The following is a 19,195-nucleotide window of genomic DNA, read 5'->3' on the forward strand; positions in this document are numbered from 1 at the left end:
GTTTTATGTTCCTATTATTTTTATTATATTCCAACACTACCAGTACATGTTTCAGGTCCTTTTTTTACTAATAATAAATTACTTGTTGAAAATAACAATAATATCAATAAGGGAAATTATGGTTGACCCCTTACTATTTTAACAAATATCAATTTACCACATAATACTAAGAATTTTTTTTATTGCAACCCTTCATCATTTTCAACATTTTGAGTCCATAATCTAAGTCCTTTCTTTTCATCTTCATTACTTCATGCAATCTTTTGAATTTGATTGTATGTATACTTGAGCTTTTAATTTTTATACATATCTATTCTCATTGTAATCATTTTAATTAATAGCGTTTAATTATATTAAAAATAAATCTATGCATTTATTTTCATCTTTCTCTTTACTTTTCAAATTAATTGCTTTAGTTTTTCATAACGTCAACGGTAAATAAATAAATAACAAGTAAGAAGGATTGCAATTGCTATGCTTCTAAAGCTATGATGATATAAGTTAAGTTACAAAAATACTTTAATTTACCAGATTAAAGCTTAGTTAATCTATTTTAGTTGAACATCTCTATTTTTTTTTTTTCTGTGTGCTTGTTGGATATTACTACAGTTATTATTATTAATATCATATCTTGTGGGATTTATAATTAAACATAATAAGAATGTACATATGTCCTACGCTATTTTTGCACTCTTTTAGATTATTAAGATATCATTAACATTTTGATTATGCAATTGATTTTTGCAAGTTACAAAACTTTAAGTGTTGAAATATCATTTTTTGGTTGAAATCATTACTCAACACCTCGCGAGATTCGATCATGAGTTTCATCATCTATATTTGAAATTTTGACCTTTGTTCACATTTATGCTCATTTATCACTTAAATAATTATAATTTGTTAACATCATTTTTGTTTCAACGAGTATCACCCTCTTGTAAATAATTTTTCAAATTTTCAGGACTTAATTAAAATAATTTTTCAATGTTTAATATGACTAATGTATGGCATTATGAAAATATAACGATATAGTAACAACATTTATGATTAAGATCTAGGCGTGTTTAATTTTTTTTTTAAATGGTTCATTGGTATTTGTTTGTAAATGAAATTATAATGCACTATTAATTTATCCAGTGCTCTAAAAAGTAAAGGAAATCAAAATTTCCATTCATCTAAACATGTTTTAAAATTTTTTTACATCAAATAAAACCAATACAAAACTAAATCAATTTACAGCTTCTGAAAGCTAGACTTCAAATGCTGCTATATTTCAAGAGTCTCTACATACAAAAAAAGAAAATAATAATAAATAAATAAATGATATTAGAAAACAAGGTTGGGAAAAATAAATAATATTTAGAATTTCCAATGCATGTCCTAACTTCTTGGGTAGGATCAAATAAGTTTTATTTTCAATAGGAAAAAAATCAGCATACTTGTTCTATGCAACCTTTATGTCAATTTCAGTTTAATGACAAAGTTATCTTTGGAAGATAAATGGAGAATACATCTACAATGAACAAGAACAAACTTGATTGCATTAATATAAATCATCAAATAACATCATCTAATATTAATAGCCCTTTTATCATTTGTATCAGAAACTGCACATTGGTGAGCTTACTATAGAACAATAAGCATAAACCAAAATCTTAACATGTTTACAAATAATGATAGAGGACAGTAGAATTAAAAAAAAACAGCAGATTGCATATCATACCTTCAAGGAGAGCTCGAAATCAACCTCACCTTATAGGACACTGCAATAGTCTTGAATAGGGTCGCGCATTTCAATTTTTTGTTGGTGTTTTCAATTTTCAGTTCAGATTACAACCAGTTTGGGTTCAAGAATTCAACCCAAAGGGGTTGAAAAGTTATTTCAGTTTGGTTTGGTTTCAAAGTCAGTGTGGTTTGGTTTCGATTCGTAGTTTTTCGGGTCGGTTTGGGTTATAAAGCGGTTTGGATTTCTAATTCAGGTCAGGTCACTGATTTGTATTGGAGCAAGTATTGTCAAAAATGAACTGAAAACAACAAATGATGAAATATTTGGTTTACTAAAACAACAAATTCAAAATATTCAATTATAAATTACAACGATAAACAATACCAAAGGAAACAACTTCAAACCTGAAAACTCTTTTTCTGGCTCGATTTTGGATACATCTTGGATGCCTTCTACTACTTTTGAAGGTCGTTATGTTTTCCTTTGGGTTCATAGTCTCCGGCATTCCTTTCCCTCATGAAGAATTCTGTGGAAAATACATAACAAGATTCGTAAATAAATCTTTTGGGGGGCAAACAAACGTTTAACAATTATCTTTTATAAAAGGATTTAAAACCACAATACCAAGCTGACACAACTTCGCATTGGCCAAAAAAAGAAACGATATTCAGAATTATGAACTAGCAAGTTTTCAAAAGTTCATTTTAAATCCAAATGTTAAGATTTAAAAAATTCAGGTCGATTCCATTCCATCATCAGCTTTAAACACTTGGGCTCTACCAAATAGAATTAAATAGATTATACAGGAACAAATGCTCCCTTTAGCCCCATACTAAAGCCAGGGAAAAAACAAGCTCATGACTCAAATTTACATTGGGCCTGCATGTACTGTAGTATATTACTTGGGGGCCAAAATCTATATAAAAAATTAGGTTCAATAATTAATTTTTAAAAAAAATCATCGAACTTGGCTATGTTCACACTCTAGATAGAGAACTGATAACTTATTTTGCATTTACATATATAGCAAAAAACAAATAAATAAAGGTTTTCCTACCTGGCTTTGGTTTCTTTCTGGGCTTTTTGTAGCTCTTCATCTTGTTGCAATCCCTGCCCATGTTTTTAATTATGGTTAGAGAATAATACAATTTCAAATAATAAAATTCTTATTTTTACACCTATAAATAGAGAAATTAAAAATCCACTTGCTTGGCTAAGAATTCCTTGAGTTTGTGGCTTTAGAAAATTGGGAATTTGGGAATTAGGTTTGGGGATTCGGCTTTCACTGTTTTTGTCTTCTTTTTTTATAAGTTATACCCGATCGGTTTTAATGAATTTGATCCCCAACCTTCTCCGTGCTTTGGCAGCGGAAGAGATAATGACTCTTTCAAACGGTCAACGACGGCCTCTGATTGAAATCCACCACTTGATTCGGCTCGCAGGTCTAGGATTTGCATACAGAGAAAGTGAGATGCGGTGACGACTAGTGGTTGATGGAAAGGACCGTAACGGGCATAGGATGAAGACGGTGATGACTGCTTGTTTGCTGGCTTGTGAGGGTTTGACGTGAGTAAGTGTGTTTGATGATTTGAGAAGAGCGGCTAGGGTTTCCAAAACAAAAATGTCACAATGTGAGTATTTATATTTTCGGTAGAAATTAGAAAAAATGTGAAAGTTTTCAAATTAATAAAAAGGATAATAAAAGAGTGATGATGTATGACAAAACTTCCACGGATAAATTTGTTGTGACCATTCAAAATCTAAAAATTCATTTTTGTAATTTGTAAATAATATTTTCATTGAGGCGGTAGTTTTATCTGCCAAGATGAAAATTTTCTATGTATAAATTTTACATAAAAAAGATATATTTTAAACTTTTGTGCTAATATAAAATTAATTTTCTACAAATATATTGATAATTTAATATAGATGAGATATATTACTTTGTAAGTATATTAATAATCACGTTGTGGGTACTAATTAATGCAGTTGTAAATCATTTGAATTAAAAACAAAATAGTTGATGTTTGAATCCATGGGAGTAAATTTAGTTGTTATTAAGCTAAATTAGCCACTTAGGCTTTAGCCCAGTGGTGAACCATTGACCTTATGGTGCGTTTACGTCATGGAATGAGAATGTGGTAGAATAGGAATGGGCTGGGAATGAGAATGAGCTAGAATGAGAATGAGCTGAAATGAGAATGAAATTTTAATGTTTACTCGGCAAAAATAAATGGGAATGAGAATGTGCTGAAATGTCATTGATGTATTTACTTGACAAAATAAATGGGAATGAGGAATGGGAATGAAAATTAATTTACCAAAATACCCATAGTATTAATAATTAATTTATCATTATTAACAATATTATCATTATTGTTGTTATTATTACTATTATTATTATTATTAAAAATAATATTAACAATAATTAATAATAACCAAAATAATAAAGTCAATAAAATTTAATAGTAATAATAATAATAATATTATTATTATTACTATTAAATTTTATTAACTTTATTATTTTAGTTATTATTAATTATTGTTAATATTATTTTTAATAATATTATCATTATTAACATATATTATTATTTTTTTAATATTATCATTATTAACATTTTTTATTATTAAATTTTATTGACTTTATTATTTTAGCTATTATTAATTATTGTTATTATTATTTTATTAATATTATCATTATTATCATTTATTATTATTATTAATATTAAATTTTATTAACTTTATTATTTTAATTATTATTAATTATTGTTAATATTATTTTAATTAATATTATCATTATTAACATTTATTATTATTTTTTAATTAATATCATTTTTATATCTAGATAATGAAAATTAGATTATTATTACTATTAAATTTTATTAACTTTATTATTTTAGTTATTATTATTTTTATCATTATTTTTATTGTTAATAATGATAATATTAATAATAAAAATAAAAATAATTAATAATAACTAAAATAATAAAGTTAATAAAATTTATTAATAATTATTATTATTATTATTAATGACATTTAAAATAATAATAAAATTTTGATAAATTAAAATAATAAAATTAATTGTGATTTGAATGAGGGTAATTTAGAAAATATGAAAAAATTAAAGGAATACAAAAGTAAACATATATTTCATTCACATTCCCTCATTTTCATTCACAACCCCCGGGAATGGGATTCTCATTCCTTATTCCTAAATTGTGTGGGACCCACACATTTTATTCTTATTCCCAAATTACATTTTGCCAAGTAAATATAGGTTTCATTCTTATTCCTTCATTCTCATTCCTCATTCCATGAAATAAACACACCATTAAAGTAAAACATGACTATGAGGGCAATAGTTTGAGTCCCCATAGACTCAAACTCCCTTAATTAAACATAATTATATGGAGATTATTTACAAAGTTTTTCTCCCTTACGAAATACGAGTGGAGTGGAGACACTCCTCCTCCGTAAAGGTTATTTGTCTGGGCACTTATTTCATAGAATTTAAAATGTAATAATATAAGTCTCAGTTTGTATATCTAATTGTAAATATCAGTGTAATAATTTGTTATTATAACAGTTGTAAATATATGTGTAATACAATAACATGATGCTTAATCAGTTAAAAAAAACTAAATTGAAAAAATTATATTCAAATTCAATTGCTTTTACCACTAGAATAAAAGTATATAAATTAAATTTAGCAAGAATTACAATGAAAACATATTTCATGCGGCAAAGATTATAACAAGCTTAAGACGTATAAATAAAAATGAATTTAAAAGACTATATTTCTCCCCAATGGCATAAAATGTTTTAAAAGTAAATTTAGTAAAACATACTGCTTACTATGAAAATGAATTTCTATTTTTCATATTTTTAAATTATTTATTTATTTTTTAGTTGTGATATAAATTAACTTAATTTCAAAAAAATATAGATATAAATGTAAGATTGAACATATTTTATAATACTTGCACATCATTTAGTAGACAAATCATGTACCCATATAGTGAGTGCAATGTTACTCAAATAATTTAATTTAATTTAGAAATATAATTGTCATGCTTAAATTATATAACTGTAAGTATAACATAATACAACATTATTCAATATTAGTTGCATTCAAATTGTAATTATCCATGTTATGTATCATTATGAATTTGATTAATACTTAACAAAAAATTATTATAGCAAAAAGGATTAAATAAAATAATTAATCTCACTTAAGATAGTATGGATTAATTTGCACAAGAGATTGATTATGAGTTTTATTTAAAAATATCAAATATTAGATGCTTTATATTTTTGTAATATATGAATACTTTTTTTAGAGGGTATACATAAAACATACTAATATTGGCCACTAATAATAACAACAACAACATTTGAGGGGTAACTACGATGTTTGGAATGATAATTATTTGATAGTTGGATAAATATTGTCCTCATTTTAGTAGGTAGGAATTCAAGTCCCCGAATGTGTATTGTGAGATCCTGGAATTGATTTCTTCTAAATATGTAGAAATAAATCGATTTCGTTATATGTTTAGATACTCGGATTCTAATGTAATTAAAAGTTGATAAAATTATTTTGATAGTTTTGTAAGCAAAATATCATTACATTTATTACATAATATTAAAAATAGTGCAATTAATAAATTAAAAATTGTTTAATTAATATATAATTATTTCCATTTATTATATTTAAATAGTATTCTCATTAGTACATAAGTTACATTTTTTAAAGCTAAATATCATTAAATTTATAATGTAATATTAAGAAAAATAATATAATTATTTTTATTTAAATATATTAGTCCAATTAATTTTATTTAATTATGTTTCTTTTAGGTTATAAGTTAAATATATTAACTATATTTTCCATGAATCAAAAGAAAAAGGAAGTATTTTTTTGGTGTAAAGTTGAGGGGGTCTTTGATAATTTACTAGTTATGAATTGATTATCTTAATATTTCCTAAAACGAGGGAGCTGTATGACAGTTTTTTTTAACCGATTAAAAGGAGGGTATCGGTGGCCGGTTACATCCGCATTATTAAAAAAATAATAAAGGCAGCTGCATGACATGCAGCGCCGCATTACAGCCCGACCCTGTAAGTAAAATGCAGAAACGGGGTCAAAGAATGCGATTTTTATAACGACGTCTTATTTTGGTGACGTGGACTTCGAAAGGACGGTTCCCGCGGAAGAGAGACTACACGTGTACAAGTATTTTGTTGGCTTCTGATATCTTCGTGTTAAAAGAGCTTTGAGTAGGAACTGTAAGTGAACAAGGGTCTGCCTCAGCCATTGCGACTGCAAAATGTAGCTCATATAACTGCTGGAACATTAGGGGCCAGAGTTGCAACCTGTATGCTTTTACACGGTCGATAATTGCAGTCATGAAGGTGTATAGGGTGCGTTTAAATTGAGATTGGATAATTGTAACTTAAAAGCTACAACAGTAAAATATTTAGTAAATATTAGTTGCTGTAATTTAAAAATTATATTGATATAATTTTTTACTTGTATAATAGATAATATATAGTATCTTTAATAATTTTATCAAAATTATTAATTAAAATTTATATTTACTATATATTATTAATTTGTATTTTATAGTTATAACTTTTTTTTCCACAACAACTGTAGCTTAAAAGTTATAACACCTCAATTTCAAACGCACACTTAAGATAGAAATGATGTCATAAAATTTAGGACCAGAAGAAATAGTGGATGGGTTAGAGTTGAACAAAAGAAAGAAAAAAGAAATGGCCAAATGAGTAAAACATCGACCATGAATTTCCACAACAAAACTAAATTGACCGTGGATTTCAATGAACTTGAGGATGTAAATCAAGAAAACAAAAAAATAATAAAAAAAAAAGAGACTAGTTAGGCTGTCCAGTTCGCAAGATTAGAAGTAAAAATCAAATGAAGCATACAAAGAAATGGTGCAGTAGTATAGTCGCCATTCCCCCAAAAGAAACACATTTACATGTACACATATGAATGTATAACAATTCGATTAAAGAAAAAGAAGAAGCCATTAATTTGGGCACAGAAAGTGAGAGTGAAGAAAGAGAGAAACTGACCATGTCCTTTGGAAATTCCCTAGTGGGCAAGACCAGAAGCAAGTTTAAGACAACATTGGTAAGTTTGGGGCCCAAGTATAGTTTAAAGAACCATAAATAAGTAATGATCTGTCAACTTTTGCTGACCTCTCCAAGAAGGTTAGAAGAGTCAATTGAGCAAGTTTGCCGACCAGCAAACCATTGGTTTCCATGGCTCTGCCTCTGCCGTTTCATTTTCACCCCCAACCCCAATCCCAGAACAACATAATCCTCTGTAACTTTGACTTACCATAGGTTTCTGATAATTACGATTCGAACCAATCAGTGAAGCCTTCAATAAGTTGTTCATGGTGTTTGTGTTCCTGTGCTTATGTTTACTATTTAGATAGACTGGATTCGGATATTGACCTTGAGTTCGTAATTAACATATGCTTACAATGCCACAATTTATATAACTCAATGGACAAAAAAATCCAGTGTGTGATAGAAACTGAAAATTCACGGCAGGATGTAAACACAAAATCGTCCCAAACGCGGTTGCTGACCATTGACTCGACTTGGTTGACAAGAAGTAAACTACAGTTTATAATTAAACAAAACCGGATGTAATGTAACACATCTAAAATAATAATAAGCCAAACCAAAACAGCAGAGGCCTCAAAGCCATATAAGATCCAAATAAAGAGAACAAAATATCCTTAAAAACATTTTGAACAAAATCTTAAATCTTAAATAGGTCTGAAACTGCCTACAAAGTCGAGAAACTAGTTTGTAATCGAAAAAGAACAGCAGTTTGCAATTACTCAAGCAGTTTTCAATAACGGCCAATACCCCAGACTCTGATCACACCATCTGTATAACCACTGAACAAGGTGCTTCCATCAGCACTCCAGTTCAAGCTTGTGCAGTAAATGTTCTGCAAAATCGAATTACAGACAATTAGAAAGCAAATAATGATACTTAACTGTTCATGCAGATAAAAAATGTTGAGCTTATCTCCAAAAACTACCATCAAATATCAACATTTCAGATCAACCATTCCAAACAAAAAAGCTTCTGAAAGTAAGTCAAGAAACAAAATACACAGAAAATGGCAACTTTCTACTAAAATATTAATAAAACCAACGATCTATAACACAGTAAATTATTCCAAAGACGGCATGTAAGACATGTAAGGCAGCAATATTTTCCTAGAACAACTTTAAAGTGTTTGATTTTCCTACACAAACACTCAAAAAGTAAAAATTCAAACAAAGATTGCTATACAAAATTAAGTTACTGAACATTTATTATTACATAATTAACAAGTTTGACTTCAAAACATAACATAAATAACACAAAAGACCAGATCAAAAACCCAAAATACATTTCCAACAATGAAGGTATGCAAACATCTAACAAAACACCACAAACTACAATTTCACATTCCCATGTCGAAAAAAATATGGCAGACAACAGAAAATCATCGAGGATTAGCTTATCACGAACACTCAGATTAATATGCCATATTCTCTTCGAACATTTAACCACCAGCCAATATTGCATTCTCCCAGGTATCAATTTATTTAACAAAATATACACAATCCACAAAGAAAAGACAATATGTTGAAATGCAATTCAACTATGAAGGTATAAACAAAACAAAAATACATTGGTTAAGTATAATTATACCTTCTTTTTTATGGTGGTGGTGGCGGTGGTGGCCTCAGATTTCTCGGCCTCGGTCTTAAGATCAACCTTAAGATCCTCGACAATGCTCTTGCTCTCCAAATCCCAGATCTTTATACTCTGCTCAGTCGCCGCACACAACCAATACCTATTAGGACTGAAGCAGAGCGCGTGAATGACAGCACCAGCGTCGAGCGAGTAGAGTCTTTTTCCCTCAGCCAAATCCCACAACAGAATCACACCATCTTTCCCTCCACTGGCACACAACGAACCATCCGGCGACACTGCGACGGTGTTCACGTATCCAGTGTGCCCGGCAAGAGTAGCCCTAAGCTTGCAGTTGCTCAAATTCCACACTTTGACCGTACGGTCCCACGAGGCGGAAACGATAGTGGGCTGAAGCGTGTTGGGGCTGAACCTAACACAAGAAACCCACTCAGTGTGAGCGTCTCCCTCTTGAATCGTGTACTTGCACTCGCCGAGCGTGTTCCACAACTTGATCGTACGGTCACGAGAGGCCGATACAATCTGACGGTTGTCGATCGAGAAGGCGACGGAGAGAACGTCCTTAGTGTGGCCGACGAACCTGCGGGCGGATTTGCCCTCGGCCAAATCCCAGAGGCGGAGCTCGCCGTCCCAGGAGCCGGAGAGAGCGAACTGGCCGTCCGAGGAGAGGACGACGTCCTGCACGAAGTGAGAGTGGCCGGTCAAACGACGGCGCGCAACGCCGTAGGTCTTTTCCTCCTTAGTGAGGTGCCAGACAATGATGGACTTGTCACGCGAGGCCGTCACGATCATGTCAGAGTTGTCGATTGGGGTGGCGATCGCCGTTACCATGTCGGTGTGGGCGCGCATGGTTCCTTTGAGAACGAGACCTTCAGCCATTTTTCCGATAGCAAATGTACTTTCGGTATTTTTTTTTTTCCCCCCTGCTGTTAGGGTTTGTAGAGGCGAGCTAGGACCGAGCAAGATGAAATGCGTGTGCTTATATAGCAAGGACGGGTACTAGGGTTTTGTGAGGGACCGGGAAACTGGATGCAATGGGGTTGCTTAAGTGCGTACACGTTTACTTGGATTTATGATAACAACCGGCTATAGCCCGTTACAAGGGCAAGCCCAAGATTAATTTAAGCCCAATGCATGTCATTGAGCTACATATAGGACTACTGCGCTCCCGCATTCGAGCTCCATGGGCTCTATATGATTCAGTTTTCGGGAAAGTAGTTAGGATAGAATAATAGAAGTTGATATATCTTTCGACATGGAAATTTGTCCCCACTATACCCTAAAAATATAGTATTTGTCTAAATACACTCTTGTACTTCAAAATTTGTCATATATGCCTTTTTTTCATCTACAATTATCAAATTACCTTAACTCGAAATTTAATTTTTCAAAATCATTCACAACTGGGTTACGTACATGACTACAATCGGGTAACTTCATAATTACACGATTGTAGTTTATTATCTTCATATATATACAACTATAGTCGATTATCTTCATAAATACACACATCTCTCACTATATCTTTGTTGTATCTTTTTGTATTTTATTGATCATTTGACACTTGGAAATTATTAGCCATAAATCATTAGCAGTCACTTAAACATCAATTGTTCATCTCTTAATAAATGACTACAGTAGAGTAAAATTATATATGCACGATAACAGTTGAGTAACTTTATAAATATATGACTATAGTGGAGTATCTGAACATAGAACAAAAATTATCTAAAATACTTATTAGAATGATAACACAATCAATATAAGTTGTACTATATCTAGGGATGGCAATTGTACCCGCAAACCCGCCCAAATCCACCCGCCAAAACCCGCCTGTTGCAGGTAATTTTACCTGTTGCGGGCGGGTTTAGTATTATAAATTAAAACCCGCATATGAATGCGGGTGGGTTTGGTATTAACCTTATATCCGGTGGATACCCGCATGGATATCCACCAAACCCGTAATATTTTTTTCAAATATTTTTAATTTAATTTTAATCTAAAAATATATAAAGAAAATAATGTCATTAATTAAATTACCAAATAGCCAAAGGCTCAAAGTTGTGTATGTGTGTATGTGGCCTATATCCTATTCTAAAGTCATAATTTAAAGAAAACTAAAAGTATTTTCCTTCGAATTAGTATTTGAAAATATTAATCTTAATTATTATTATAGACATTGTGTTGGATGGGTGCTTATGGTGGTGAATGAAATGAATATCTTCTCTTGGAGCTTGTTTTAAATGATAATATGAAATGTAATTATTATTTTTAGATACTAGTTTGTGTTTTTTAAATGGATTTGTGTAATTTATACTTAAATTTGAGAATTTGTGTCGAATTGATGTGGAAATTTTAATTTTTCATTTACATTATTTAAATATAAAATTGAGTATGTTATATGGAATTTGAGGTTATTATTATAAATTTATATATTAAACATTTGTGATTTTAAATACGGAAACCCGTAAAAAATCCGCCGGATACCATTGTGGGTTTGGTAATTGTTAAAACCCGCTGCGGGTGGGTTTTTATAAAAAAATTAAAACCCGCTGCGGGTTGCGGGTGGGTTTGGTAATTTAAATTTTGTGCGGGTTTGGGTTTGGTAATGGCAAACCCGCTGCGGGCGGTGCCCATTGCCATCCCTAACTATATCAAACATCAATTCATCAAACAACAGAAGCTTTTATACATAAAACTACATAGGTCTAATACATGTCTAAATCATAAATAAGTTCAAATCATAAATAAGCTTTAAAAGAACACAAGTTGATGCTCAATCATCAAAACTATTAATTTACTCCAAACATTCGGCCCATCTATATTAAACCCCTGGTCACTTCCCTTTGAAAACAACATGAGCCAAACAAATATGTTTTTTCCACCTGTGAAATAAGAAGGTATAAATTTATCAGCTAACTATTACAGATATTAAAGAAATTAAGACAATGAAAAGGACAAGTATATAATATTGAGTGTATTACATGTGCTTTTGTTTTATCCACTGCAGGCTCATTGTCAGACAGTGGAATTGGTGCGCTACAAGTTAGTTGAGTATGTCCTTGAGAACTATCACACTTTTGACGTAAACTCTCTTATCCTTTAAATGTTATCCTAATTTCTTATGGCCAACCTTTATTCATCCAGGTACATTGTCAAGCAATATTTTTCACACTTGTATTAGTAGTTGTGTAAATTCATACATAAACGATAACAATCATGTAACTCGCAAAATTCACGACTACAATCTAGTAAATAGTCAGAGACATATTTCTTCCCAAAAAATATATTTTGTGCACTAACAAAACGCTAGGGTCTCATAATAGTTGGAACATTATATATACTTGTACGATTGTAGTTGTGTAAATTCGTACATATATGACAACAGTCGTGTAACTTACTAAAATACATGATTATAGTCTAGTACACAATCAAAAGATATATTTAGTGAAAAATGTATATTTTTGCACTAATATAATGCTAGGGCTTTATAACAGTTGCAACATTTTACACACTTATACCACTATAGTCACGTAAGTTCATACGTATATGATAGCAGCAGTATATAGTCCAATAATAGTTAGAGGACATATTTAGTGAAAAAAATATATTTTTGGCACAATAAAATGCTAGGGTATCATAATAGTTGCAACATTTTCAACACTCGCACAACTAAAGTCGTGTAAGTTCATACATGACTACAGTCTAGTAAATCGGCAGAGAACATAATTCTTCTCTAAAAAATATATCTTTTGTACTAATAGAACGATATGGTCTCATAACAGCTGGAATTTACATGACTGTGTAAATTCATACACAACAAAAGTCGCGTAGCTTACTAAAATACATGACTATAATCCAATAATTGTCAGAGGACATATTTAGTGCAAAAAATATTTTTTATACTAATAGAATGCTAGGATGTCATAATAAATGGAACACTTTGTACATTTGCATGACTGCAGCCGTGTAAATTCATACATACACAACTGTGGTCATGTAAATTCATACATACACAACTGCAGTCGTGTAAAATGGGTGCAGAACAACATTCAGAACAAAATGAGATTTCAACAAATATAGTTAAAAAATCTGTCACAGAGTTGTGATATGATACAAATATAATGAAAATGTGAGTTGTTTTGTTGTTTACAACAAACCAAATAAAACCCTAAAAATAATATAATGTCAAGAAAATGAATAAATAATATAAAATAAATATAAAGTTTTAAGTACCTCATTCATTGGATGAAAAATGTACCTAGTTGTAAACCAAAATCTCAACACATTGGCTATTCATGAGTGACATTGAGAATATGATTTTTTTATTGTGTGAAGTGAAATGGTATGCGGAGTTAGGAGTGAAATGGTGTGGAAGTAAAAGAGTGTGTGTTGGAGGTGATTTGTATGGTGCTTTATATTTTTCTTTAGAGACATTTCAGACAATACATCACACAAAATGGCATGTTCACATAATTATAAAGCATGGGGTATATTTATTTAAATACCTTATTTTTGGGGTATATTTAATTAAAAACCCCTGATAAGTATATAAGCTAATAGAAATCTAATCTTTAATTGGTACATATTTTTTTTAAGAGTTGGGCTTAAAAATGGTAAAACTATCCGACCCACTTCTTGGTTCAATTCACTTAACCCCATTTTATAAAGATTTTACTCAAATGTAAGGGGGTTAAGGGTCAGGCTAGGGTTAAGGAATCAAGCCTGATAACATTCAAGTCACGGTTAGGGTTTTACTAAAAGTCCTGGACCCGGTCCTTAACCCTTAAATTAATTTTTTAAATTTAAAAATATAACAATTAAAAGTTAAATACACACTATGCATGTGATTACAACTATTGCACTAACATTTGTCTTTATTTTTTATTATTTTAGCATTTTATATTTGATTTATTTACTTATTAATTTAGTTAAATTGTTACATATTTTGTTGTTGTTAAAACTAAATAAAAAAGTAATTTATTAAATTCTTTACAACTAAATTTAATATAAAAAATAGAATAATAGTATTACAATATTATTAATAAAGAATGAAAAATTGGAGTCTTATTCTAAAAAAATCTAAAAATTAAAAAATTAAAAAAAGTATGGCAGGCTTAGATAAAGCCCAAGCCCAATCAAAAACTGATAAGGGTTGGACTGGGTCATACCCTTAGTTTAAAGGTTTGAATTTTTTAAGAATTAAGTCCTTTCTTTTTAATCATAGGTTCACGTTAGGGCTTGGCCAAGTCTTGATAATTCTATTTTCTAAAAAAATTTAAAAAAAATCAGATATTTCACCTCTTCTCTCTCTTTAATTATATATGGGGCTTCCATATTTTTTTAAAAAACATTTTATTGTTCTGCTTGCTTGATTTTATTCTTCAAAATCTTAAACTTCTTATAAACGATTGCTTTTAACGTCTGTTAAAGTGGCTTCTTCTCTCAATTGATTAGTTTACTCTTTTGACTGAAGTACTCAGGATAACATGCTTGGTTTCGATCTTTTATTTTATCGCCACAATTTTTTTCTTTTCAATTTTATTTTTTCCTGAGTGTTCATGGGTAAAGAAATTGGACATGTTCTTTTATGGGATTACAGTGAGTATACTTTTTTAAATATTGATTACACATTAAATTAGTATATTACACATATATTTAGAACTGCTATTAAGCAAACATTATACGGATATTTACAATTAGATATACATAACTATGGCTTACATTGTTACATTAAATCTGTGAAGTACATGTGCAGACAAGTAGCCCTCATATAGGGGGGATGTCTCTGCTCCACTCACATTTCGCAAGGGAAAAATACTTGCAACTAAACTCCACACAATCATGCATAATACTTAGTTGAGAGAGTTTTGAATCCATGATGACTCGAACCCCTACCCTCACAATCATTCTTAACTGGGAGAGTAGAGGTTTACCACTGGGCCAAAGGCCATTGGCGTGAGTGTACTTATAATGAGTGTTTTTATTTATGCCTCGATGGCTGTATTTAGAGAAGGGGTTTTATTTATAAGAGTAATAGATGGGTGCTCGTAGGAGTAGCAACACTAACGTTTTCGAGTTATGGGCGACATAAACCTAAGGGTAGTCTTATAAGGCTAGTGCATAAGTAGAAGAAAGATAAGCTTTAAGATACCATTACAAGTTCTTGTGCAAACCTTGCAACGAAAATGGATGGTTGGTTTTTTTTTTTTTTGTTAAAAAAAAAGATGAATAAATGAGAAAAGAGGGTTGGGCAAGAAGAAAGATATTAAAAAAATACTATTTCCACAGAAAATTCCAATGGATTGTGTGTGCATATCCTATTATCTATTATTCTTAGGTGGAGCAAAATATGTCAAATTTAGTGGACGTGCAAAAAGAAAAAAAAACGATTACCCTCAAATTTTCTATTAATTTTTTTATATCAATTACGGTATTTTGAGACAATAAAATATAGAAAATAGAATTGATAAAGTAATGATGTATTGACTAATGGGAATTAGAATGGGTTGAAATCGAAAAAAAACTGAAATAGAAATTAACCGAAATTAGAATAAGGAATAGAAATCAGATTAAATTATTTATTTCAACTGTACAAATCAGAATCAAAATGAGCTGAATTGCTATCGATGTGTTTACTTCGTCTTGAAATCAAAATTGAGATGAATTAGATTGTTACAAGTTAATAAAAAGTTCTTAATTAACTATTGTCATAATTGGACTATTGGCATAACCCCTATTGTCCTCTTAAAACCACTTTTTTAAATATGCCTCATAAAATAATTTGAAATATAGATAACTTGTATTGATACCCTCTTTTATTCCACATATATCCCTACTTCTATTGACGCTCTTTAAACAAACCCCGTTCATGTTATCTCTTTTCTTAATTTCTTTAGCTACATAAACTAAAAATTCTATGTTTTTCATGTTGCTAACGTTAATTGGGCATCTTATAAATAAGATAATAGCTAATATCTTTTCGGAATTGATTGTTTTTATAGTAATTTGTCTATTGTTCAATTTCTCAATGACTTAAAACTCAAAAATAAGAAAAAATTAAAATTTGAATGTCATAAGTACTTCCAAGTCTTACAACAAGTCATGAGATGTTTCCATCTTCATCTATTTCTATTCATGAAAGCCATTTTTCTGGGTTTGGAGTTTTTCCTTACGCATCAAAAGAGGGCACCATTGATAATTTTTTGAGATGATTAAGAACAATGATTAATGGATTTATTTTAAGTAGTGTAAATTAGTTTTGCCACGGATAAAGACTATTCATCAAACTCATCTGCAATTGTAAGTGGGGTCTTCAAATTTTACTTCTGTTGGTATTGCCGTATTGGATGTGGGTATGCAAGGTTTTTTCAGTTAGGGGTAAATTTTGTAAATAGAAATAATAAGAGGGGTATTAAGAGGATAATGGAGGTGCGCCAACAACACCACCGTTATTATTTTGTATTTTAATTCTTGTGATTATTATTATTCAAAAATTATTATTACTATCATTAATTATTGTTAATAATAATAATATTATTAGTAATATTAATTTATTAATTAACCATAATACTTTTTATTTTTAATAATAATAATATTAACATTAATATAATTAATTAATCATATTACTTTTTATCATTAATAAATAATGATATTAACATCAATATATTAATTAATTATAATACTTTTTATTATTAATAATGATATTGATGATGATAATGATGGTGGTGGTAGTAGTAGTAATAAAAATAATAATAATAATAACAGCAACAACAACAACAACAAATCGGAATTGGACCAACAGTGACTGCGACATCATCATCATCACCGACATCATCATCGATGCCAATTGCTGCTACTGCTCGAAAATGGCCCCAAACAGAGACGACATCGGTGGCCAGCTGCTACTTCACAATCGACGATGATGGTTTGCTTGCTGTGATTTGCTTTGTTCTGCTGCAATTTGCCTTTTTTCATATTTTTAATTTATAGGAGCACAATTTTGAAATTTTGAAATGTTAATGAGGGTAGAACATCGGAGACTGATTCCCAACCTTCCCTTAAGAATAAGTCTCCCATTGCCTATTCTTAAATTGGAGTAGGTTTTATGATTTCGATTTGGATTCTCGCCTCTATTTTGGGAAGTAAATGTTGTCAATTATTTCAATTTTAACTTATGATTCTCCAATATGAAAACTAAATGCACCATAAAAGTAGTAGTATTATGGGAAAATTGAAAAAGAATATGTGTCTAATCATAAGTTGCGACGTGACAAAAAATCTAATACGTCCATTGATTGGACGATCCCTCTTCACCTCAACAGATAACATGAATAATTATTTAAATGGGTAAATGACAAAAGCAATTAGAGGTAAGCACAATTTGGTTTAGTTTTTGCTAAATCGAGTTGAAGTAGACCGAAATAGTTCTAGCTCAGTTCATTTTTTTTAAAATTTTCTTAACCTTTAAAATTTTTATTTTTTTTAATTATTTAGTTTTGGGGTCATTTTTTATTAAAATGATTAGACCTATTATTATTATTTTTAATTTACAAACTGAACTGAATCAGCGATTCAATTTGGTTTATTTGGTTCCCCTATTTTTTTGCCCACCCCTAAAAGCAAACAATGAGGAAAAAGATCACAACATATTACAACAAATCTTGTTGTAACGTTAGTTATTTATCTATCACAAAGTCAGCTAAAGGAAGGTCTCTAATATAGAACAAATACTTGTTAAAGGCGCTACACGTGGATAAGAGATGAGTTGCTTTGGTAGAAGTAGGCCAAAGGTCAAATCATGTAATTTTTGTATACTCATTATCCTTATGCTTATTTTAATTTTGGTTTGGTTCGATTTTTTTTTAACCTTTAAAATTTTATTTTTTATAGTTATTTCTTTTAGTCATCTTTTATTTAACTAATTAAATCAATCTTTTTTTCAATATATAAATCAAACCAAAATTAAATGAAATTGGCTATCCAGTTTGGTTTATTTAGTTCCCTAATTCTTTTGTCCACCCTTAAAGCAACTAACGAGAAATAAGCACAATGTTAGTCAACAAGTTAGGTGTTATCATGTGAGTTGCACAAACTATCACAAGGACATCTAAAAAAACATCTCCAATATAGAATGGGTACTTATCAAAAGGGTTACACGTTGATTAGAGATGAGTTACTCCTATGGAAGTTGGCAAAAAATAAACAATGTAATTTTTGTATGCTCGTTATATTTTATGCTTAATTTCATTGTTATGATTTTGACAACCATATTAAATTCTATACGTGAGCTCACCCAAACTCCTCATATCATCTTTCTAAATTAACCTCCACAACTCATATATCCCTTATATGCTTGCCTCAACCATACCACTTACCCAAAAACGCTTCCAAGCTAAACTTAGCCCACAATTCCTTGATTACAAATTGATTTATTTGATTTAGATTTGAACTAATGCCAATGAAAGTAATTGATTTGTTTAAATTGGATCTTAATGAAAATTTAGTAAATATAAAATTATTATTTCACATTTTTTGTATAAACCATTGTGGCATAATTTTATCCAACCAATAAAATTATACTACATCACTTTATATAAAATAAATTTATACAAAATTTATAATTCTATCATCACTATATACTTGTCCAATTGTGGATGAATAAAATATAACCTCATTCTTAGAAAAGATGGATTGTATTTACGAAATTTGGAG

At 30.1% G+C, this 19,195-nt stretch overlaps 1 protein-coding gene across 1 annotated transcript; it reads right to left on the reverse strand.

Moving 5' to 3' along the window:
- Positions 1-8,331: 8,331 nt before the first annotated feature.
- Positions 8,332-10,455, reverse strand: LOC18056136 (guanine nucleotide-binding protein subunit beta-like protein). Its single transcript, XM_006451606.2, has 2 exons — positions 9,479-10,455; positions 8,332-8,723 (listed from the first exon to the last, which is right to left on the reverse strand). The coding sequence occupies exons 1-2, from the start codon at positions 10,358-10,360 to the stop codon at positions 8,622-8,624; spliced, it is 984 nt and encodes a 327-aa protein (XP_006451669.1). The 5' UTR covers positions 10,361-10,455; the 3' UTR covers positions 8,332-8,621.
- Between the last annotated feature and the right edge of the window lie 8,740 nt (positions 10,456-19,195).

The sequence above is a fragment of the Citrus clementina genome, unplaced genomic scaffold (genome assembly GCF_000493195.1).
Source record: "Citrus clementina cultivar Clemenules unplaced genomic scaffold, Citrus_clementina_v1.0 scaffold_1, whole genome shotgun sequence".
In the NCBI taxonomy this organism is placed as follows: Eukaryota; Viridiplantae; Streptophyta; class Magnoliopsida; order Sapindales; family Rutaceae; genus Citrus; species Citrus x clementina.

Bases quoted from the DNA above. Each gene is read 5' to 3' on its own strand.
- LOC18056136 (XM_006451606.2), bottom strand. From the start codon at position 10,360: ATGGCTGAAGGTCTCGTTCTCAAAGGAACCATGCGCGCCCACACCGAC. The intron at 8,724-9,478 runs GTATAATTATAC...TCGATTTTGCAG, and splicing joins CCACCACCATAAAAAAGAAG to AACATTTACTGCACAAGCTT.